General features: G+C 36.6%; 1 protein-coding gene across 7 annotated transcripts in view; it reads left to right on the top strand.

Annotated features, from left to right (window-relative positions):
* Positions 1–25,756, top strand: part of DMD (dystrophin) — a 2,248,143-nt gene that overhangs the window by 812,794 nt on the left and 1,409,593 nt on the right. For all 7 annotated transcript variants that reach the window (XM_059157899.1, XM_059157902.1, XM_059157904.1 and 4 more), the window contains exons 18-19: positions 4,279–4,402; positions 17,602–17,689. In XM_059157899.1, the coding sequence (XP_059013882.1) occupies positions 4,279–4,402; positions 17,602–17,689 (212 nt within the window). The remainder of the gene's footprint in view (positions 1–4,278; positions 4,403–17,601; positions 17,690–25,756) is intronic.

Genomic DNA, 25,756 nt, shown 5'->3' with positions numbered 1-25,756 from the left:
TTGCGATCTGAGTGAGGATACCAGCTGTGGAGCCATGAGAAGAAGAGAGAGTCTGAAGAAATAGAATATTTGATGTATTAGAATTTGTAATTTATTAAATGTGAGAAGGAAAGGAGAGGAAGGCAAAAAGATGATAGATGGTGATGCCATTAACCAATCTGAGGAACACTGGGAGAGTACCCATTGGGGGGACAAAAGCAAACCATGTCTTGACATTTTATGCCAAAGGAGCTTTTATAATGCTCAAGTGAAGATAGCCAGTAGGCAGTGGTTGTGTAGCTACAAAGCTCAGAAGAAGTGCTTGAGATCAGAATCTTTGGTACATCTAGATTGCAACTGCTGTCATGGGTATGGATCAGATTGCTAGTAAAAGAGTAATAGGGGTGCCTGGGTGGCTCAGTCACAATCCAACTTGTGATTTCAGCTCAGGTTCTGATCTCATGGGTGATGGGATGGAGCTCCCTGTTGGGCTCTGCACTCAGTGTGAAATCTGAGAGTTTCTCTGTCCTTCTCCCTCTGCCCCTCCCTGTCTCTCAAAATAAGTAAATTTTTTTTAATTGACTTATCTCCCTCTTTGTGGGGGAAAATAAAGAAAGAGTATTACAGTAAATAGAAGATGACTGATGAACCAGGAGTTGATCACTTTTGTATGTAGTGAGAGGGTAGAGGAAGATGAACCTGCAAAGGAAAAAATTAACAGTAGCCATAGAAATTAAAGACAAAATTGAGTAGATGGTATGAAGGCAAAAGGAGGAGAGTGTTCTCAACAGTGTTATGTGTTGCTAGATAGCAAGAAAGTGAAACTCTCCATGGGCTGTAGTGACCTGATTCCTGTATTAAGCAACATTTTTGTTGAGAAACAACAGTAAATGGAGAGTGAGTAGGAGGTAGAGAACTGACAGTAAACTGGCTAACTCTTGTAGAACATTTGGCTTTGTAGAAGTTAAGAGAATGGCTGGAGGGAACTATGAAGATCAGGAAGTGTTTGGCTTTAAAAAATAGGATCCTGGGTGGCTCAGTTGCTTAAGTGTCTGCCTTTGACTCAGGTCATGACCCGGGGTCCTGGGATCCAGCCCTGCATCGGGCTTTCTGCTCAGCAACGAGTCTGCTTTTCTCTCTCTCTCTCTCTCTCTCTCTCTCTCCCTCTACCCTTTCCCACTGCATATTCTCCCAAATCAATACATTAAAAAAAATAGGAGTGAATATGTTTACATTTCTATATGCAGAGTTCACTTGAAAGGGAGGAGTTGAATTTGCAGTAGATAGATAACAAAAATCTGATAGACTCACATGCCTGTAAAGAAGTGAAAGAACAAAGTATATGTATATACCACATTTTCTTTATCCATTCATCTGTTGTTGGACATCTGGGTTCTTTCCATAGTTTGGCTACAGTGGAATACTACACAGCCATCAAAAGAAATGAAATCTTGCCATTTGGGACAACGTGGGTGGAACTAGAGGATATTATGCTGAGCGAAAAAAGCCAGTCAGAGAAAGACAATTATCATATGATCTCCCTGATATAAGGAAGTGGAGAGGCAACGTGGGGTGTTTCAGGGGTAGGAAAGGAATAAATGAAACAAGATGGGATTGGGAGGGAGACAAACCATAAGAGACACTTAATCTCACAAAACAAACTGAGGGTTGCTGGGGGGAGGGGGGTTGGGAGAGGGGAATGGGGTTATGGACATTGGGGAAGGTCTGTGCTATGGTGAGTGCTGTGAAGTGTGTAAACCTGGTGATTCACAGACCTGTACCCCTGGGGCTAATAACATATGTTAACTAAAAAAACTAATTAAAAAAAAGAAATATCCTGGCACATTGTTAGACACCACTATTAACTCCTTACTATGTGGAAAAACCAGGTATTTGAGCATTAAATGTATTTTTATTTTCCATGGAATTGTATGTCCTTGCCTTTAAAATAAAACTAAAATGAATTTATGGGGTGCCTGGCTGGAGGAGCATGTGGCTTTTGATCCGGGGGCCATGAGCTCCAGTGCGTGCTGGGTGTGGAGATTACGTGAGAATAAACAAAAACAAAAACAAAAACAAAAACAAAGAACAAAGTATAAAAGGCTGATAGAGGGATGGGCTTTAGGCAAAGAAGGGAAACTCACCCAAATACAAGAGAAGGGAATGAGAAGGGCACATGCAGGGAAGATTGAATATTTGGACATGGGAAGCGGAAGAAATTCTAGTCTGATAATTGCACTTTTCTTGGTGGAGTAAAAACTGTCATCTGTTGATACCTGGAGAAGGAAGATGGGTTAATGCTTTGAGAACTTTGGAAAAACTAAAATAGTTCCTGTGGAGAGCTGGAGTTCAAGGTGAAACAATGAAATATGGCAGGATACTGAGTTCATCTGAGGCTGTTTATCAATGCTTTAGTTTGGGTTACCTAGGAGTGGATCTGGAGATAAAAATTTAGGTGAAAGTAGTTTATTGGGGGAAGTGATCCCAAGAAGCAAAGTGGGGGAGTGAGATTAGGAAAAGAAGGCAGCCGGTAAAGGATACACAAGTGGATTGTTGTTGGAGGCAACTGGAGTTGAATCCGTCTGGGAACTCTCTGAGGCTCTGTGTAAATTTCATCATGACAGTCACTCTGAAAGGCAAGGGAGCTGGAATATTGATCTACCAAGGGTCACTCTGGTGAGATTAACATCTCAGCACTTCTTACCTTCCCCGTGCACTGGCAAGTGAATGACTGCAGGCAGAGAGACACAGTGATGTCTGTATGGTACCAAAGGAAAAGCAAAAATGCTTTTCTTAAAATATTCTGAAGGAAAACCTGCTCTGAATTTTATAGGAAGCGGAGTGACCAGAGTCAAAGATTTGATTTGGTAAGTTAACATCAAAGAGAGAAAGACAGGTGTTTTAGAAGCATGCAATAGGACTCTATTTCAATGCTGCCCCTGTGAATGAAGAAACAGGAAACCTGGTAACTTAACTTACAGGAAAAAAGAAATGTAGAGAGGATAACAATCACCATGATATGAAAATCCATAGATATTTATAGTCCACGTGCAAATAAGAGTTTTGACATTCAGTGACATAGGATTAGAGTCAAAATCTCTGAATTCAGATCTCTGTTCCTTCAATTTCTTGTTGGGTACCTTTCACTCAGTAAATATTTGTCACTGCGAACCAGGCGCTATTTGAGGTAAAGAATTTTCTAAATTCTCTGTTCATAGATTATTTATAGGTGCTGATAAAATCTAGGGGTTCTTTACCAAGAAAAATGCACACACATTTAGAATCATGCCTGGAATTTCAAGTGAGGTACAGACCTCCTCCTCCCTTGCAACCCATCCATGACTCTCCTCCAATCTCTGCTTTAACTCGATCTGAATGCCCTGATCAAACTCCCATTGGCTTCATAGGTCTTTATAATAAAAGAATGAGAATATCAGGGTATATGATTAGATGTCTTTTGCAGCATAACAATGCACTGCAAATTTAGTGGCTCAAGACAGAAATAATTTATCTTGAGGTTCTGCAGTGTGGGCAGGGCTCTCTGGGTAGTTCCGAGGCTCTAAGGTGTATCAGCTGGACAATTCATTTGGCTATATTCAGCTGGTGTTTGGGATGGGCCAAAAGGTGAAAGAAAGCTTCCTTCACGTGCGTGGTGCCTCATTCACTTCCACATTATCTCTCCACCTGGCTCCATCGAGCTTCCTTAAAGGGCCATTGGAATTCTCAGCTAACAGTTGCATTGTCAGTCCATGTTCTAGGGGAACAAGATCCACAGTGCAAGAACTTACAAAGCCTCTGCTTGTCATATGCTTCCTTATATCCCGTTTGTCCTAGCAAGTCACATAGCCAAATTCAGAGTTGGTATTGTTGGAGACTACACAAGGGCATGGATCTCCAAAGTATGGTTCAATGGGAGCTACTGATAAGAATTTTTTATTTGCTGTAAGTACTTTCCAGAAAGAAAGAGGGTTATCTTGGGAAGTAGTGATTTTTCAGCCAGTGCAAACATTCGAACAGAGGCAGAGTGATAGCTTATATGAGATACTCTAGGGAGGCTGTTGTTACACTGAGCTTAATAAGATGACCTCCATGATCATAAGACTGTAGATCAAAGCTAACTCCAAATTTTGAGCCTACATAACTAGGTAAATGGTGGTGCTATTAACAGTAACAAGGGCATCAGGCAGTCTCAGATTGGAAGGCGAATGGTAAATGTAGCGAGACTGCTTTTTTTTTTTTTTTCATATAGAATGAAAGAGATAATCAAGAAAAAATGACCCTTATTTTTTCCTGTCTTAGGTTGGATGTCGATATAACTGAACTTCACAGTTGGATTACTCGTTCAGAAGCTGTGTTGCAGAGTCCTGAATTTGCGATCTATCGGAAGGAAGGCAACTTCTCAGACCTTAAAGAAAAAGTCAATGTAGGTTATGCATTAATTTTTATGTATTTTCCTAAGTTTTGTGCTTATAATCTCTTTGCTTTGTACTATCTGATTCTATTAGTTGAAAAGATTAAAGCAATATGGAATAATGCTTTTAAATATATCTTTAAAGTATATTTTACATATTTAGCAGAATTAGAGTTTAGTGTCAAGAAACGTTTCCAGGTTCTGCTGTGATGGATCAGGGATGCTTTTCATAAACCTTCTTTAACTTTTATATTATTCAGCAATAAATTAACAATTTTATAACATGAACTCATATTGATTTTACTTCATGTACTGTTCTGTCACCTCAAGGCTAGGACTTAGCAAGCTTTCAGAATAGAATAGACCCTTAGAAATACTATACTTAGGACTCTCTTTATGCTCTCATTATCATCAAAAATGTATTCTTTATACTCATTAGTACTTGTCATAACAGATTTGCATTGTCCAGATATTTATGTATTGCATTATCATAACCAAAAGATGTCCAGCCTTTTTCAATATGTATTTATAGTAAGAAGTAAGAGATGGTTGGCAGTTTTTATTCCCTGCTGAGACATTATAGTTGTGTCCTTCACAATAGGGATTTTTATTAATTTAATAGGAGTTGCTTCATCTTCAAGGACATTATCAGGGCTTTGATATTCCAACTTCTACAATTATAAAATACCCATTTTGGCAATTGTGAGAGCATTTCTATAGGAAGAGTAAAGACTCTGTAGTGGGAAGGCTAAAGGAACAAATATTCTGAATGTTAAATATTTTTTTTTTCCTATGGGAAGGTCATGTGTGCGGATAACTTAGTTTCATATTTCGACCATTCAGCTTCATGCCAGACGAACTCTTAGATTTTTTCCAAACACAACACTGTCTTAGATACAAGCTAATACTTGCCCTGGGGTTGGAACATTTGGAGAGCAAAACTGATTTTATTCTAGGAGAAAAAATCATCTATTTTTTAGGCTGCTTTGAGGTTGGAGGGGGAGATGATTCCATCAACATGTCTCAGAATTAATGATTTCTAAATTGGGAAGTTATTTTAAAATCATTTCTAGTTATATACAGTATTCTGCCACTAGTATAATAACAGACAATTATAAATTTAAGAAATGGGCACTATGATAACATTATTTTTGAAATTAAACTGAAATATAATATAGGAGAAAATCAGCAAAATGTTATTTTGGAGTATACTCATTTGAAGGTATGTTTTTTGTTAGAATTGTGGAGAGACATTTGAAAACTGCTTAGAGAAGATTGTCTAAAATACATTTTAATGTTCATGTGGTGTATTTGGCCACTGACAGTATGAATCACCTTGGGCAGACATTTTATTAGCTAATTTAAATTTTTAAAAATTTATCTCAGTAATCTACTTATCTGTTTGTCATCCTATTTCTGTATCTTAAAACAGCTCTGATCAAGCAGGAAAATTGAATTCCAGCATTTCAAGAATATAAATTCAAAAATTTCCTGTTATCATATGGTTACCTAGAAGCAATTTGCATTTAATCAATAGTGTCAGCAGTGACAGACTGAAAGTGCTAAAAAAATGTACAGTGTTGTATGAGTGGTTTCCTGATGCCTCGTGAGTCACCTTTATCAGCTTCTACTCTCATTTTCTGAAATAACAACATCATTCTTAATTGCCTACTAAAATAGGACATGAAATGATTTACCTAGACATTTCCTTCAGGCTAAATATAATATATATGTATTAAAAATCCTTGAGAGAAACACATAGTAATGATGATGGATATGCCGTTTAGTCGTATATTAATTTTCTTACTTCTTCACCTGTCCGTATATGTAACTGATTTTGAACACATGGGAGGCTCATCTCATGAACTTGAGTGATATTCATTTTTAGGCATCTATTAAAAGTGGCTAAATATTACCTTTCTTTTTCTTTCACTTGACTCCTTCATCTATTACTTTCAAATGCTTTCAAAATATTATCAGTTAAGTTTTATATACATTTAAACCTAACAAAATTTTCTTTCCCTATTAACCATGTGTTTTATCTATATGATTAACATAATGTACTTACTTAAAAGTTGAATTCTAGGGGAAATTTCTACTCCAAGTGGTTCCTGGACAACCAATATTGGTATCATCTGTGAATTTATTAGAAAGATCTGAGCTCAGACCTAATGAATCAGAATTTGCATTTGAACAAGATCCACAGGTGATTCCTTTGTATATAAGGGTTTGAGAATCAGTACTCAAAGTCATCATCTGAGACTTTACCAAACTCCTAGATCCTTTTCTCATTCCATTAATGTCACCACAGTTGAGAAGTTCAAGTGGAATCCCATCTTTTTGAATTCAGCACCTGGTGACATAAGGTAGTAATTAAAACAACAAAACAATCTCGTCTTACTGCAAGGTGGTTGAAAGCCTCTGTACCACCTGTTAAGCTCAATAGGACTTGGGCTCTTGCTGGAGCCCATGCTTGCTGACACCCATACCACATAAAGTTTCAGCAAAGTTCTATTGGAAATCCTGAAGCCAGTTAATTCTACATGTTTCTATTTGCCACCCACAATATAGGTATCTCTATTCATCCGTATTTTTTTTTGAATCTTCATTTCTCTGCCATGTGCGTTCTGAAGTCCTTCTTCCAAAACAAACTTTCTATCCTATGTACTCATTCTGGCCCTACTTGGAAAACACTTTTACCCTCAAGAACACCACTAAGACTAATGATTCTTTCACTCTCCCACACATTTATTTATGTTTTTATTATGTTCAGTTAGCCAGCATGATGTTTTGATGTAGTGTTCATCGATTCATTAGTTGCATATATCCCCCACTCATTTAGAATTGCCAGTTTCCTCCTTTGCCAGGGCCAATTCCAAAGGTACTGCTTTCTGTGTAAAACTCTCATCCCTTATGTTTCATGCCCGATGGCCATCTGTTCACTTACCATTTTGTGGTATTACTTTTTCATTGAAGACTGGCACTGGGATTACAGTCTTGTCCACCCACGGTATGCCTTCATTCAAAATCTCAGGCTATATTGGTTGTCCTATCTCCAAAAGTTTCCATTTTCCTAATCTGCTCAATTCAGCTACCTCCTTGCATAACTAGACTGTAGATGTTTTTCTGCCAGACATTATTTTGTTTTGGGAATACTATACTTACACAGACACTTTGGTACTTCTTCATAGCCTTTCTGTGTGTTCCTAGTAAATGTTCTTCTCTCTTTCTCTTGGCAATTATTTCAAGTTTTTTATGGGCATAGTAGATGACTTTCCCTCTGAGTTTATTTAAGATAACATTTAACAAATTATGTGTATTTGTGCTCATATTCTCCCCCTTCCCCACTCTGCCTTGGAGGATGAGATTTTTGCTTTGGCCGGTTAAGGCTAATGTCCATGTGTGTGAGTGTGTGTATTCTCAATATCTTCACTGTCTGAGTCCTAAGGAACCTGCTTCCCTTCAGCCACACATCCGTATCTTCAATAAAACCCTCAATAAAACCTTCAATAAAACCCTCCACTCCTTTAAACACGTAGGAATATGTTTGTGTCTTCGTTACTCAACTTCTCTGCAGGACAGACTCTATTAACCTCTTTATCCTTCATGAAATTCTTCCCTCCCTGAGTTTATGGGATACCATTATCTATTTGTTACATTTTGTACATTTTTGGTCATTTGTTCCATCTCCTTTTTCCTTTAATGTTGATATTCTACACAGTTCTTCCCTTGTTTTTCTTCCCTGGATTATCCTCATTCCTTCCTATTCAAATAGCATCTATTTTCTAATCATCCCCAAATATGTACCATTAGCTCATGTCTCTCCCTTGAAGCCTAAGCCAGTTTATTTAATTGCTTAATAGATGACTTTAATTAGATATTTGCCTGAAAGCTTAAAAAAAATCTCGTGATCTCCCTAGCCCTCCTTTATTCTTCATCTTTCCTTTCTTTCCTCTGACAGCCTAATCCAGAAACCTAAAAGCTAACTGGGTCATCGAGACTTTTTTTTTCCTAGCATTTCTAAGTCCACCCAAGTTCAATTAGTTTCATTCCCTTAACCACTCTCGAAACTGTCTAGTTCTTTCTATTCCTACCACTACAACCCTGATTAAAGCTAATATCCCGGGTTACCTCTGTTTAAGATGCCAATCCCCAGCCGGTCTTCCCTGCTGCTAATACTGTATTCCTTTAGAGATTTTCACATCACTTTTGTCAAAGTGAACTTACTAAAACATAAATACCATTGTATTATTCCTCTGTTGATATTCACTTGAAAAAGCAAAAAGCAGCCACTGATAATCAGGAGCTGGCTGGGCACTTCAGTTAGGCCTTGGAGATACCCGCTGATGGCTAGTGCTCACCGCTCGCCTAAGGTTTCTTCTGCTGAATATGTGCAATGGCTCAGTATGCCAACAGCATATAAGGCCACTTCAGGACTGTAATGGATCAAGACTGAAACATGACCATCTTGTAACCATGTTTCAACAGACAAAAGAATAGTCTGGGACCACCCCAAATGACTGCATATCCCCCATCTTCACTAATGTGACAGATGATGATGCGGCCTTACCAATCGTGGTTTTAGCCTCTCTACATTGTTTCTGCCATCTAGAAAAAATTTTTTAAGATGTCTGGCCACAGAAGTACCTCCATTTCCTTATGGCATCTAATTAAAGGCAAAGCCCTACTTCCCTGACCACCCTCTTCACCTTACATGTACCCAAATCCAATCAACTCTAACCATCCTCGAAGAGACCTACCCCATAGTTCGCTATTACGTGCCACCTCTCCTGTTGCAATCACAAAATCAACTTTGTCTATATCCGCTTGTTCCTGGTGGCCTTTGGTGGGAAGGTATTGACAGAGTCAGTATTTTCATGTTGCTTTTGTGAAGGTTACCGTGGCCTGATTTCTATTACTGTATCCATTCTGCTTTCTGGCCATTCTAACATTGATTAGATTGCTGGTTTCTAGAACTTAGCAACTAGAACTTAATTTGTTTTTGTTTTTTGGTTTGGTTTGGCTTACTTTGGTTTTGGCCTGCCGGTGACTAATATAGTGCCTGCCACTTAACACAGTTAATCCTTGACTATATGAATAAGTGATTTTTTTTTTCCAGTTCCTCAGGCACATTTTAAACAGGCTCTGCTACCAATATGAAGGATATAACAACTTCTGAATAAACATTTGAGTGAATAAATTACTTTTTCTGTCAAAGGGCAAAACTTCATTATAGAATGTTAAGTGAATAGAAAATTAATTGCTTCTAAAGTCAGGGTAGGCCTCTGGGGAATCTGGAACTTACTTTCATATTAATTAGAGAAGATGTCATGAAAGGAGGAGGCTTTTAAGAGATGCCGATAAAGAAGGAGGAAGAGGTCATAGAGTGTTTTTAATCAACTTATTAGAGAATCAGTAAACTTCCCTTCTTTTGTATACTTTGCTTAAAACTTAATTATGTTTCTTTTTTTCTCTATACAACTCAATTGCCTTTTATTTTGCACTTGAAGTTATCTATTTTAGAATTCATGATGTCCTGATAACTCTAAGAATTTTTATGGACCTTTTATTGATACACACACATACATACACACACACACATTTTAAAGAGTTTATTTATTTATTTATTTGACAAAGAGACATGGGGAGAGAAGGACCACAAGCAGGGGGAGTGGGAGAGGGAGTAACAGACTTCCCGCTGAGCAGGGAGCCTGACACCAGGCTTGATCCCAGAACCCTGGGATCATGACCTGACCTGAATACATATGCTTAATGGCTGAGCCACTCAGGTACCCCAGGACCTTTAATATATTTTAAAATTAACAATGTATTCCTTATAAAATGGTTAACTGATGCCTTTTTTTTTTTTAGCTTTTGTCTTTACTTGAAGTTTCCTGTACTAGGTACAACAGAATCGGAGTGCTAGCTTCTAAACGTATGATCATATATTGAATATATATTGTCTAAAGTATTTCATATTCTGAAATTTTGAAATTTTGAAAATAATTTCAAAAGTATATGTTCTATTAGAAACACTCGATTAGTTTAAGATTAAAAATACTGTGTGCGTGTATGTGTACATACACATACATATACGATAAACAGAGAAGCACACATACAGAAAAGCTGGATGAGGTTCCTGAGGATGACAGATTAAAGAAAAATAAGCATGTCTAGGGTAGAGATGCTTTCCCAAATAAGGTGACTTCTAACAGGTAGTTTTAGTTATGGGTACTTAATGCTATAATAAGCATTGTTCCTAGCAAGAAGAAAATTGGTGCCCTTTATGAAAGATCTTTCCGTATAGTGGGGAGAAATGAAATCTGACTGCAGATACTTGGACTAACATTGAAGATGAAATGCACAGAACAGAATGGATGTTATGGTTGAAGAGCATTCTGTTGATACTCTTGGCCTTGAAAACAAAGGAAAAGCCAATATATAAAAATGTAAATACACACACACACACACACACACACACACAAATGCATCACACACACATACAAACACCTGTGTGTGTGTGTGTGTGTGTGTGTGTTTATACACACATACATATTTAACTATGCATCTGTCTATAGAAAGAGGAGAGAGATAGAGACAGTCCACCAGGGAGGAAGATTAAAGACTGAAGATGCTGAACATTTGAAAATATCCAAGAAAAAAATTGCCCTGAAATCTGTGATACCAATAAAGTGTTGTTGCACTTATTCTCCAGTGATAACAAAACATTTCAACATGTCAGTGTAATATGACATGATCTGAAAATGCAGGAACAACTTAATTAGAATCCTTTAAGATGTGATATTTCTACTAGCCAACTAGAGCATTTGTTTTTCTTTTCTTTTTTTTAAATTTAAATTCAATTAGCCAGCATATAATACATCATTAGTTTTTTTTTTATGATTGATTTTTTTTATAAACATAAATTTTTATCCCCAGGGGTACAGTTCTGTGAATCACCAGGTTTACACACTTCACAGCACTCACCAAAGCCCATACCCTCCCCAATGTCCATAATCCCACCCCCTTCTCCCAAACCCCCTCTATCATATGATCTCCCTGATATGAGGAAGTGGTGATGCAACATGGGAGCTTAAATGGGTAGGAGAAGAATAAATAAAACAAGATGGGATTGGGAGGGAGACATCATTAGTTTTTGATGTAGTGTTCATTGATCCATTAATCGCCTGTAATACCCACTGCTCATCACATCAGGTGCCCTCCTTAATGCCCATCACCCAGTTACCCCATCTCCCCACCACCTCCCTTTCTGAATCCCTCACTTAGTTTCCCGGAGTCCATAGTCTTTTATGGGTTATCTCCCTTTCTGATTTCTTCCCATTCAATGTTCCCTCCTTTCCCTTATGGCCCTCTGCACTATTCCATATAGTCCACATATGAGTGAAACCATATGATAATTGTCTTTCTCCGATTGACTTATTTCATTTAGCATAATACCCCCCAGTCACATCCATGTAAATGTAAATGTGTTACAAATTTACACCTTCACAGAGCATTTTGACTGTGGGTAGAGTGGGAGAGACAATAATACTGTATATGGAGGCATTAAGCTACACTGGATCTCACCTTACTGTACATCTAACTATGTATCAGGTACTCTTCCATGGCCTGGAGATGACATGAAGGAGGAAATTCATGAGGATATCTGACCTTTTACAGTTCTTTTCCAGTGAGGAAGGTCAAAATTAAGTAAGAATATGCAAAATGTATAGAATGTTAATGATGAGTGTGAAAGACAAAAATGAGGAATGAGAGCTAGGAAATGTGTGTATGTGCTTGTGTGTGCTTGTGTGTGTGTGTGTGTGTGTGTGTGTGTGTGTGTGTGTGTAGATAGATTAGCAGGAGAAGGCTTCCCTGAGAAAGTGACATTTAAGTAAAGATCCAATAATGAAGTACTATATGGTGACTAACATAACATAATAAAATAAGTAAAGATCTAAAGACAGTGAGGAATTTATAGATACCTGAGATAAGACTATTTCTAGCAGAGGGAGGAGTAAGTATTTAGGTCTAAGGGAGGAGCATGCCTGGAATGTCAGGGAACAACACAGTGTGGCGGAGGTGAAGAATGAGGTGTCACAGAAAAACAGGTCCATGAGATTAGGGGGGTTAAGGTTACATGGGCCATGGATAAGACTTGGGCATTTACTCAGATGAGGAGGAAGCCACTAGAGAGCTGAGTTGATATCTATTGTGTCTGGATTCTTGTGTGTGCTCTGTTGAGAATATATCATCAGGGAACAGAGGTTCCTACTTCTGTAGAAAAGGCATTTAGTAGGCTATTTGGAAGTATCTAGACCACTGGGTGATAATGGAGTTTTGTTTTGTTTTGTTTTGTTGTTTTTTTGTTTTTATGAGTGTGATAGTACTAAGCACAGTAATAAGCATTTTCTGGGTATGTTTTGAGGTTACCATCAACAGGAGTTTTAGAGGGATTGGATATAGAGTTAGAGAAAAAAAAAAGGAACAGTCAAGAAAGATTTGGCCTGAAGTTTTTAGCCTGAAAAATGAAGAACTAGATGTTATTCTCTACATGTATACAGGGAGATGTGGAAGAACCAGCACAGGGATTGAGTAAAGGGAGTCCTTGAGCCAGGAAAAAGACTGTGTACTTGTCATCGAGGAAACCTACCTAAGAAATTATTTGAAGAAGAAGTATCCTCTGAATCAAGTTATGATGATAAGTAAGTTGAGAGCTGAGGATCAGCCATTGAGTGGAGTAGCACAGAAGGCTCATGGTGTCATTAAAAAAAAAAAAATTTGATGGAACTGAATAAGGGAATAGGTATGAGGACCAGTTTTTTCTTTCTCTTTTCTTTCTTTCATAGGCTAGTTTTTACTTTGCAGTGTAGACCTGTGGAGGGCTAATGTTTCTCCTGGTGGCACATACCTCTTTAAAGTCAGGGATAGGCCCTCTCTTTTCCAGAAGCATATCTCTCTCCAGATTATGTTTTTGGTGGCCATGCAATTTTTATTTAACTTCTTTTATGCAGTTGACATATTTTTTTTCTGAGAAAATGAGAGAAGGTAGAAGCATTAGGAACACCAATCTAACCTATTTTAAGACAGAAGTTCATATATTTTATTTGAAAATGAGTGCATAGGTGTCCAGGTCCAGCAAGAAAAGAGGAGTTTCAGTGATGTTTATTTAGTCAACTTCTTTAACACTTTGTATATGTGGTTATCTGGACTCTTGACACTCGCTTTTGTGATCAGGTAATCTAATTAACTATTAGGCCAAGATTTTTTTCTAAAACTTTTTTTTAAAGTTATTGAAATCACTGTTCACTTTCATGTCGACATGTGGCATTTTGGGACGTTCTCAGTTTATGTCATTCCATTTGTTACAGCTTAGTTATTTCTAGATTTTCATTTTTCTATGTAAGAATTGTCCCAATTTTGGAAATAAGTTATTTGAAGAGCCCCCTTTAATCTTCTTAGAATCCCTGAAGGGTAGGTATCTTTATTGTTACTTTACATAGAAAGTATTGATGCTCAGAAAGGTTGAATCACTTTCCAAATGCCAAACAGCTGGTAAGCAGTGGAGACAGAATTCAGACCATGTGAGAGTAAAATGACTCCAAAACTTTTCATTACCTTCTTGACTGTCCTCTGGCTACCCTAAATTTTCTCATTTTTTATCAACCATCTACAGCTTTGTCTGAAATGAAATGTTTTCTGGAGCCTTCAATGTCCTGTTTATACTCCCAAAAGCACATTTGTGCCAATATCTCTCTTTATTTTCCAATATTCCTCTTTAAAACGATGTTACTTAACATAACCCAGATATCATCTAAACACTGATAGATGGTGTCTATTCAATGCTTCTTTCTCAGGACTGTCTCTCTGTTTATATACCACTTACTCAGTTTCTGTATAATATACATCTGGCAATGAGTTACAGTAATTGAGCTGTACATGGAGTTTCTGGTCATCTTATAGGCTGTCAGTGTGTATTCTGAGTAATCAGGCATCCCTTCTGATAGCTTGGCGCCCATGCTGCTTTACTACTTAAATATTTTGAATATCATCTTGGACTACATCCAGACTATCAGGTTGCCTTTTCTGTGAGTCATAGTCAGATACATTCAAAGGTGTTTGGTTAATTTCCATTGAAATACCCTTAGAGCAGCAGAGTGGGTCTGAAAGAGAGCTGAATTTGTAAATAGATTGGATCTAAAGCTTTCCACTTCCCTACAATCTTGTATATATGACTTAATCTCACTGATGCTCAGTTTTCTCTTGTATAAAAGAGGACAAAATACTGCTGATTCCTTCTGTCCCACCAAATTATGAAATCCGTATTTATAATTTGGTACACAATGTGAGCAATTCCATTTTTATCATGATTATGCCAGTGTTCTCAAATATTTAATACACCTCTGTGTGCCTCACTTTCTTCCTCTGTCAAATTGTGAGAGTAATAGTAGCTATTCCATACATGATTGTTTTCTTGTGGTTATTGCTATTATATGTGTATGAGAAAAACTAGAATAGTGTGATTTAACCAAACTGAATATTTAAGCTAGTTACCCCTGAAATAATCAATTAGAAGTTTTCCTCTCTGTGAGGAATACCAATTGATTATTCTATTAGATACTTAGAATAAAAATATTATGATCGTGACATTTAGAAAGTCAAGATAAAGACAACATTGTGTTCTGATTCTACTCCTTATGTAATTTCATATATAAAAAAAGCAAAAACTCTATAGTTAAAATAGAAACAGCTCTGATAGCGAAGGGTAACTCTAACATTGTTTAACTTGGAGAATACCTGTTTGTTGTTACTGTTCTTGTTCTTTTGTAGTACATGTATGTTTTTACTTCTCTCTCTTTCTCTCCCCACCCCCTCTCTCCCTCTCTTCCAAACCCCTGCTCCTCCTTTTGCTGCTGTAGTTCAAATGTGGAATACCCCACATCCTGCTATAGTTCTTGGTACTTGTCAATATTACCTATTTACTTAGAATGTGCTTATTTTTTCTCTTCTAAAGTACTCAGTGTCTTTTACAAATAACATTTACCTTTTAATAGAGAATAAATTTAAAGTATTGGAAAACATGTGCCAATAAGCTGCTTCTGTTTCTATAAAGGAACAGAGAATTTAGAAGACAAAAATTGACAGTTGAGAAAATGTAAATTTCTGAACTTCATCTAGATTCTTACCTTTAACAAGATATTGTAGGTATTTTATTTTCACGGACTTTTCTCTACTGGAAAGTTAGAATCTTCCAGGGTTATGCAAATACTTGTGTCAACAATTTGATAATGCCTCTCTGAAAATGATTTTCAAGGTAACACAGAAGTTTCACCTGTTAATTGGTATGGGATCCTGGGAGCATATAATCCCCAAACACCACAGTCTCTGTGCTTTGAAATTTTCAAGTAGAATCTAAGATATTAAAATGTGTCTATCACTTAGAGTTTCCCTACTGATGAGATGAAGCTGAATTTTCATTTGCTGTCCTTGACAACATAACATAAAATGTATATTTTCAAGATAGAGTGTACATACTTAAAAAAAAACTAAAACTATCATTTTATGGCATTTTCATTTGTTTTGCTAAATTTTATTTAGTATTTTACATATTACAGTTCTTTTCCTGATGGGATATATTCTATTGTCTATAGGCTTTTTAAAAACATTTTGCATTCTTGGCATTTTATCCAATAACCCTACTTCATGAAACTGTTCCTCGAATAATTTTAAAAGCCCTCCCTTCAATTGTGGTTATTTCTTTAAATTAGAGAATTGTTTTAAATATGTTTAAATGTATGGATTATAGTATGAGCATTACCATCATTTGGTGTGCTTGGGAAATAGTCTAGCTTAGCAATATGATGATTCCTTATTTCTCTGAATGTATTTCTGGTGTTGCCATAATATCTTTATCTGTATTTAGTCTACATATCTGTCTTCCTGTCTCTTTATTGGCTTTCAGAGGGAAGACACTATATCTGCACTGTATAATTACAATTGGCACTTGACACAGGGTGGCTTTTTAAATTTTAATTTAATTATATTAGATGAAAAATTAGTTTCCTCAGTCACACTGCCACCTTTCAAGTACTCAGAACCCACATGTGGCTAGTGGCTACTGTATTGGACAGCACAGATATATAATATTTTCAAGCTTGTAGAAAGTTCTGTTTAACAATGCTTGTCAGAGTGTGCACATATCGATTACAGGCCTCCTGCATGTACTCCAGTATCACATTTGTTTAAATACCTATAAATCAAAATAAAATTTAAAAAATTATCAGATACAGAATAACCTCCTGTCACAAAGTCAAGTGAAATCTTCGATGCTATTATTGGGTCATAGGAGTATTGCTTTAACTATATGTTAAATGCTTTAAAGCTTTTTTTAGCAGGTAGTTATGTTTTAGGACATATAACATGTTATAGCCACATATTTTATTGACTATGATCATACAGTTCAATTGTATCATAGTTTAATATTTATGTATATTAATGTATATATGTTAAATATCTATAGGAGCATTGTTAGCTAAACCCAACAGTGAGTATTAAATGCTAGATTTTGTTAATTTAAGTCATCGTGGTTTTGTTGTTCAAAAGTTAAGTTAGGAGAAATGAACAAATGAATTTAGAAAGCTTTTTGAAACTGAATCTATTTTCCCTTGAAATGGGAGTACTTAGAAAGTTTCAGAGAGAAAAATTAACCTGTAGTCTTATATTTAGGTAAATATGGATTTTTTTGCTAAATTATTCATGATAGTGTGCTTTTTCCTTTTTATATACTTACAAGGTTTTCCATTGATTTTTAATACAGAATACATATCTAATTCCAGCAATTTCAGTAGTGTGTATTTAAAAGACAAATTTTAGTTTTAAGTGTCTGTCACTTTATCCTTTCATTGTTTCTTACTATTTGCTTTTTTTGCAGCCTTATAGTGCATCAGAAACTATTGTGTAAAAAAAAAAAAAAAGTGAAGAGTAGAAATCTTATTAAAAGTAGTAGCAATTCAGTATGAAATTGGCTTGTGCTTTCATTGTCATTTTGATGATTCTGGTGCAAGAAACTTGAGAAAAAAATTCTTTAGATTCACATGATAAGCTGACAGAGTGAAATATCTTAAGGATTGAAAGGGCAAGTAGAAGTTATAATTACTGTGTAACTTCACAATCCTTGTATTGAAATACTCACCTTTGCTATCATGCTGCAGGCCATAGAGCGAGAAAAAGCCGAGAAGTTCAGAAAACTGCAAGATGCCAGCAGATCAGCTCAGGCCCTGGTGGAACAGATGGTGAATGGTAATTACACGGAGTTGATTTAGATAATCTTCTTAGGGATTTGATAAACACATAGGTTCATATTTATCAGCTGAATTATATCAGACAAGCACTTCCTGAATGCAAATTTAAATTAAAGTGAGTTTGTGAGCTTTTTATTATTCTTTCTTAATGCTAAGCGAATTATTACAGGAAATTCATCTTTGAGTCCAGTGGAAGAAAATGGGATGTGCTAGAATATTTTATCAATCTGTTGCAGAGAAATCAATTTTAATGGAAACCCTGCTAGCATTTGTCCAAATAATTTAAGAAAATAAGGTTTGCAAAAATCATTGTAAATGTAAGCAATCATATACTATATGTAAACTGATTGTAATCTGATTTTAACTAATTCTTGCAATATATTTTCCCAAACAGACTAAAATTATGTGTAGGACTTTATTAGCATACCTGTAGGCTAATTTGACATTTTTTATATTGTCTTTCATTTTTTTACTTTATACATGTCATCTCAGAAGAAACTTCATTTTTTAACTTCAGTTGTTTTTGAGTAGGGTAAAAGTACAAAGCCAACACATTTTTTTTCTTTTTATTTTTTTATCCATTTCTTATTTATTTATTTAGAGCACTTGTGAGTGGGTGGGGTGGAGTAGGGGCAGAAGGAGAGAGTATTTTAAGCAGGCTTTGTGCCCAGCACAGAGTCCAAGGTGGGTCTTGATCTCAAAATCCTGAGATCATGAACTTAGCCAAAATCAAGAGTCTGATGCTTAACCGACTGAGCCACCCAGGACCCCCCCCCCCATTATTTGAAATTCTTTTTTTTTTCTTTTTTAAGAATGTATTAAAATTAGGAGTACATGGGTGACTCAGTTGATTAAGTGGGTGCCTTGGGCTCAGGTCAGGATCCCAGGATCCTGGGATGGAGCTCTGTGCTGGGCTTCTTGTTCAGTGAGAAGCCTGATTCTCCCTCTCCTCCATGCTTTCTGTCTCTCTCTCTATCTCTCTCTCAAATAAAATCTTTGGAAAAAAAAAATTACTTTTTCCTCACAGTGCTCCAAAAGATGTCTGAACAAAATACGTTAATGACGTTGATTGTGAACAAACATTTTTGAAATTATTATTGTCTTAGTACTGCAGTCATTTCCAGATATAAGTGATTTATAAGAATCAGGAATAATGCTATTTCAAACAAGATTTTTTTTTTACATATTTCACAGGATATGTTTACAAGAGTATAATAACCAAATGTAACAAATGTTTTTGTTGTGCATGTCAGCTTTTTCCAGGATCTGCCTGCATTCTGGAACATAAATTTTGTGTATGAAATATTTTTTGCCTTAATTGCCATGTTGGCATTAAAAAGTTCAGTGATCTTCCTAGGAAATCAATTCATTTTTTTCTTTTAATGAGCCCCATGACTATATTTGGTTAACAATAAAAACAAGCAAACATGACAGTTGAGGATTGGGTTAACAAGTTAATAAATATATAGACAATGCAAAATACTGAAAGTTTATTGTTCAGCTGTATGTTGCTAGGTGGTATAACTGATGAATTTGATAACAGCATTTTCATATTAAGTGAAATTGTGTGATCTAAAATATAGGCGTGTAGCCACTATATGATTTCCCCATAGCAAGTATATTGTCACTTTTTTTATTTGTATAAGCCAATATAAAAGCTATACTCTTGATGTGTTTCTTTGATTTTGTTATTAATTGGTTTATATAGTTGGCTGCTCCCACGTTGGGGGCATAGATATTTAAAATTGTTAGATCTTCTTGTTGGACAGACCCTTTGAGTATGATATAGTGTCCTTCCTCATCTCTTATTATAGTCTTTGGCTTAAAATCGAATTGATCTGATATAAGGATTGCCACTCCTGCTTTCTTCTGATGTCCATTAGCATGGTAAATTCTTTTCCACCCCCTCACTTTAAATCTGGAGGTGTCTTCGGGCTTAAAATGAGTTTCTTGGAGGCAACATATAGATGGGTTTTGTTTTTTTATCCATTCTGATACCCTGTGTCTTTTGACAGGGGCATTTAGCCCATTCACATTCAGGATAACTATTGAGAGATATGAATTTAGTGCCATTGTATTGCCTGTAAGGTGACTGTTACTGTATATGGTCTCTGTTCCTTTCTGATCTACCACTTGTAGGCTCTCTCTTTGCTTAGAGGACCCCTTTCAATATTTCCTGTAGAGCTGGTTTGGTACACATCAACAATAATACAATAATAGTAGGGGACTTTAACACTCCCCTCACTGAAATAGACAGGTCATCCAAGCAAAAGATCAGCAAGGAAATAAAGGCCTTAAACAACACACTGGACCAGATGGACATCACAGATATATTCAGAACATTTCATCCCAAAGCAACAGAATACACATTCTTCTCTGGTGCACATGGAACATTCTCCAGAATAGATCACATCCTCGGTCCTAAATCAGGACTCAACCGGTATCAAAAGATTGGGATCATTCCCTGCATATTTTCAGACCACAATGCTCTAAAGCTAGAACTCAACCACAAAAGGAAGTTTGGAAAGAACCCAAATACATGGAGACTAAACAGCATCCTTCTAAAGAATGAATGGGTCAACCGGGAAATTAAAGAAGAATTGAAAAAAATCATGGAAACAAATGATAATGAAAATACAACGGTTCAAAATCTGTGGGACACAACAAAGGCAGTCCTGAGAGGAAAATATATAGCGGTACAAGCCTTTCTCAAGAAACAAGAAAGGTCTCAGGTACACAACCTAACCCTACACCTAAAGGAGCTGGAGAAAGAACAAGAAAGAAACCCTAAGCCCAGCAGGAGAAGAGAAATCATAAAGATCAGAGCAGAAATCAATGAAATAGAAACCAAAAAAACAATCGAACAAATCAACGAAACTAGGAGCTGGTTCTTTGAAAGAATTAATAAAATTGATAAACCCCTGGCCCGACTTATCAAAAAGAAAAAAGAAAGGACCCAAATAAATAAAATCATGAATGAAAGAGGAGAGATCACAACTAACACCAAAGAAATACAAACTATTATAAGAACATACTATGAGCAACTCTACGGCAATAAATTTGACAATCTGGAAGAAATGGATGCATTCCTAGAAACATATAAACTACCACAACTGAACCAGGAAGAAATAGAAAGCCTGAACAGACCCATAACCAGTAAGGAGATTGAAACAGTCATTAAAAATTTCCAAACAAACAAAAGCCCAGGGCCAGACGGCTTTCCGGGGGAATTCTACCAAACATTTAAAGAAGAACTAATTCCTATTCTCCTGAAACTGTTCCAAAAAATAGAAATGGAAGGAAAACTTCCAAACTCATTTTATGAGGCCAGCATCACCTTGATCCCAAAACCAGACAAGGATCCCACCAAAAAAGAGAGCTATAGACCGATATCCTTGATGAACACAGATGCGAAAATACTCAACAAAATACTAGCCAATAGGATTCAACAGTACATTAAAAAGATTATTCACCACGACCAAGTGGGATTTATTCCAGGGCTGCAAGGTTGGTTCAACATCCGCAAATCAGTCAATGTGATACAACACATCAATAAAAGAAAGAACAAGAACCATATGATACTCTCAATAGATGCTGAAAAAGCATTTGACAAAGTACAGCATCCCTTCCTGATCAAAACTCTTCAAAGTGTAGGGATAGAGGGCACATACCTCAATATCATCAAAGCCATCTATGAAAAACCCACCGCAAATATCATTCTCAATGGAGAAAAACTGAAAGCTTTTCCGCTAAGGTCAGGAACACGGCGGGGATGTCCATTATCACCACTGCTATTCAACATCGTACTAGAGGTCCTAGCCTCAGCAATCAGACAACAAAAGGAAATTAAAGGCATCCAAATCGGCAAAGAAGAAGTCAAATTATCACTCTTCGCAGATGATATGATACTATATGTGGAAAACCCAAAAGACTCCACTCCAAAACTGCTAGAACTTATACAGGAATTCAATAAAGTGTCAGGATATAAAATCAATGCACAGAAATCAGTTGCATTTCTCTACACCAACAGTAAGACAGAAGAAAGAGATATTAAGGAGTCAATCCCATTTACAATTGCATCCAAAACCATAAGATACCTAGGAATAAACCTAACCAAAGAGACACAGAATCTATACTCAGAAAACTATAAAGTACTCATGAAAGAAATTGAGGAAGACACAAAGAAATGGAAAAATGTTCCATGCTCCTGGATTGGAAGAATAAATATTGTGAAAATGTCTATGCTACCTAAAGCAATCTACACATTTAATGCAATTCCTATCAAAGTACCATCCATCTTTTTCAAAGAAATGGAGCAAATAATGCTAAAATTTATATGGAACCAGAAAAGACCTCGAATAGCCAAAGGGATATTGAAAAAGAAAGCCAACGTTGGTGGCATCACAATTCCGGACTTCAAGCTCTATTACAAAGCTGTCATCATCAAGACAGCATGGTACTGGCACAAAAACAGACCCATAGATCAATGGAACAGAATAGAGAGCCCAGAAATAGACCCTCAAATCTATGGTCAACTAATCTTCGAGAAAGCAGGAAAGAATGTCCAATGGAAAAAAGACAGCCTCTTCAATAAATGGTGCTGGGAAAATTGGACAGCCACATGCAGAAAAATGAAATTGGACCATTTCCTTACTCCACACACAAAAATAGACTCAAAATGGATGAAGGACCTCAATGTGCGAAAGGAATCCATCAAAATCCTTGAGGAGAACACGGGCAGCAACCTCTTCAACCTCTGCCGCAGCAACATCTTCCTAGGAACAGCGCCAAAGGCAAGGGAAGCAAGGGCAAAAATGAACTATTGGGATTTCATCAAGATCAAAAGCTTTTGCACAGCAAAGGAAACAGTTAACAAAATCAAAAGACAACTGACAGAATGGGAGAAGATATTTGCAAACGACATATCAGATAAAGGACTAGTGTCCAGAATCTATAAAGAACTTAGCAAACTCAACACCCAAAGAACAAATAATCCAATCAAGAAATGGGCAGAGGACATGAACAGACATTTCTGCAAAGAAGACATCCAGATGGCCAACAGACACATGAAAAAGTGCTCCATATCACTCGGCATGAGGGAAATACAAATCAAAACCACAATGAGATATCACCTCACACCAGTCAGAATGGCTAAAATCAACAAGTCAGGAAATGACAGATGCTGGCGAGGATGCGGAGAAAGGGGAACCCTCCTACACTGTTGGTAGGAATGCAAGCTGGTGCAGCCACTCTGGAAAACAGCATGGAGGTTCCTCAAAATGTTGAAAATAGAACTGCCCTATGACCCAGCAATTGCACTATTGGGTATTTACCCTAAAGATACAAATGTAGTGATCCAAAGGGACACATGCACCCGAATTTTTATAGCAGCAATGTCCACAATAGCCAAACTATGGAAAGAACCTAGATGTCCATCAACAGATGAATGGATCAAGAAGATATGGTATATATACACAATGGAATACTATGCAGCCATCAAAAGAAATGAAATCTCGCCATTTGCGACAACATGGATGGAACTAGAGCGTATCATGCTTAGCGAAATAAGTCAAGCAGAGAAAAACAACTATCATATGATCTCCCTGATATGAGGAAGTGGTGATGCAACATGGGGGCTTAAGTGGGTAGGAGAAGAATCAATGAAACAAGATGGGATTGGGAGGGAGACAAACCATAAGTAACTCTTAATCTCACAAAACAAACTGAGTGTTGCCGGGGGGAGGGGGTTTGGGAGAAGGGGGTGGGATTATGGACATTGGGGATGGTATGTGCTTTGGTGAGTGCTGTGAAGTGTGTAAACCTGGTAATTCACAGACCTGTACCCCTGGGGATAAAAATATATGTTTATAAAAAATAAAAAATTTAAAAATAAATAAATAAATAAATTACTAACTAAAAAAAAAATAAAATAAAAAAAAATAAAAAAAAATAAAAGCTATACTCTTAAATGGTCTCCTTTCGTAATCAAATGTCAAGTATACATTACCTCAGATCATTATTCAAGAAGAATTTAAAAGTGTTGGAAATGATTTTTTTGAAATTAAAACCATATACAGATTTTAAATGATCATATGATTAGTAATGTCATTTCCTAGATTATTGCCCTCAAAGCTCTAAATTTAGGAGGCATGAAGAAAAGTCAGGACATATACTAGGTCCTTAATAAATACTAATTGGTGAAATTCTTCTTAGCAAAGCAAAATTAAGACAGTTACTGAGTTAATTTTGGTCAGAAAATAATAATACTTTTGAAGGACAATGCTAACTTGTGTGGAGAGCAAAGAGCAGTAAGAACTAGGAGTGTGATTTCAGACACTGCTCATAGATTGACTGTATCGATCAAATTTTAAGCTTCTCATGCATTATGCCAATAAAGATAAGGTCTGACTGTTAAGAGATTAGGCTCAAATTTGGGCTCTATTTAGAGCATAGCTCTTCTACTCCATTCATTCACACATTTTACATCATTACTAAAAAGTAGATTAAAGGATTCTAACTTTTTGTTCCTTTTTTTTCAGTCTTACACAGAATAAATTTCATAACATTTATTTTATGTAATTTTACAAACTATGAGTGAAGGCAGTCATGTGCCTAAGTGCCTGGAGTATCTCTCTCCAGGTGTATTTTAATGGGACCTCCTCACCCTAATTTACAATAGCTCTGCTGGCATAGAACCAAAAACTGGAGTTTACTAGTTTGGCTCATGAAGCTGAAGGACCAAAACGAACTTTCTCTAAACCAGATTTCTAACCATAATCTTGGTTAAGGTCTTCAATTTACAAGCCCAGAATTTCTTTTGTCAAGTTTAAGCTATGGAATACAATAATACTCATAACCATATAAAACATACACATTCTTTTCCTTTTATTTATAAAGAAGGAAAATAAGAACTGAATCATGGTACATCATTTATGACCTCATGTAAATTTTCATTCCTTTTAACCACATCTCTTGGCCTCAAAAATTAAGATAAATACTAATAATTCTTGTACAGTGTTATTAATATCATGCAACTACTACAAATTTATGGTTTATGTATGTTTTATTGTGATAACCACATTTAACACATATAGTGTAAAATGGGTCTAAAATAGCATAGCTATTATATTTTTAAAAGCATTTTATAATATTTTCTATGTATGTGTACATAGCAAGGTAAATTTTCTAGTTCAGATACTTTAAGATTAGAGTTTTTAATCTAGAGTTTAATCTTTTAATCTAGAGTTTCTTAAATAATTAATATTGTTTTTTTAAATAACTGGAATGATTTTGGAAGTCCTCTTTCAAATTTTCCTTCAGAATGAAAATCTAAGACCTGCAAAAAAAAAAAAAAATCCTCAATACTTGTATCACTCTGTTTCAAAGCTGATGTAAAATATATCAGACATATTTCCAAATACACTTTTGGTCATTTCTAAATAACTACTGAAAGAATGAATTTTTAGCATTAAGAAATGCAGAAAATGGGGAGAGAAAGATGGCAGAGGAGTATGAGACCTAAATTTCATCTGGTCCCAGGAATTCAGCTGGACAGTTATCAAACCATTCTAAACACCTATAAAGTCTACAAGAGATTGAGGAGAAGAATAGCAGCAGTTCTATGAACAGAAAAGTGACCACTTTCTGGAAGATAGGACATGCGAAGAAGTAAATCCGAGGTGACATACAGGAACATAAATGGCAAGGGCCAGGAGAGGAAGCCTCCATCCACTGGCTCCCAGCAAGTGAGAGAGCAGTGGAGCACAAAATCAGAACTTTTAGAAGGCTGCTCTGCGGAGGGATGTTGCTCCAGTGGCTAAGCAAGGGGTGGAACCCTCAGGTCCCTCAGGATCACAGAAGGATCAGGAGTGTTTGAGTGTCGCAGAGCTCCCAGGTATCAGAGCAGGGAAGCCAGCTGCAGAGATGGAGCTGAGGAGTGAGTTCTCAGCTCAGGGTTGCCATAAACCAGAATGAGCAGCACTCAGGCCACTGCTCTTCGAGCAGGGACCCCACAAGTGGCAGGCCTCCCTGTCCTTTCTCCACTGGGAGGAGCAGTACGGGAGCA

The sequence above is a fragment of the Mustela lutreola genome, chromosome X, assembly GCF_030435805.1.
Source record: "Mustela lutreola isolate mMusLut2 chromosome X, mMusLut2.pri, whole genome shotgun sequence".
Classification (NCBI taxonomy): domain Eukaryota; kingdom Metazoa; phylum Chordata; class Mammalia; order Carnivora; family Mustelidae; genus Mustela; species Mustela lutreola.
Note: the sequence above shows the minus strand (reverse complement) of the source record. Positions and strands in the feature narration are given on the sequence as shown.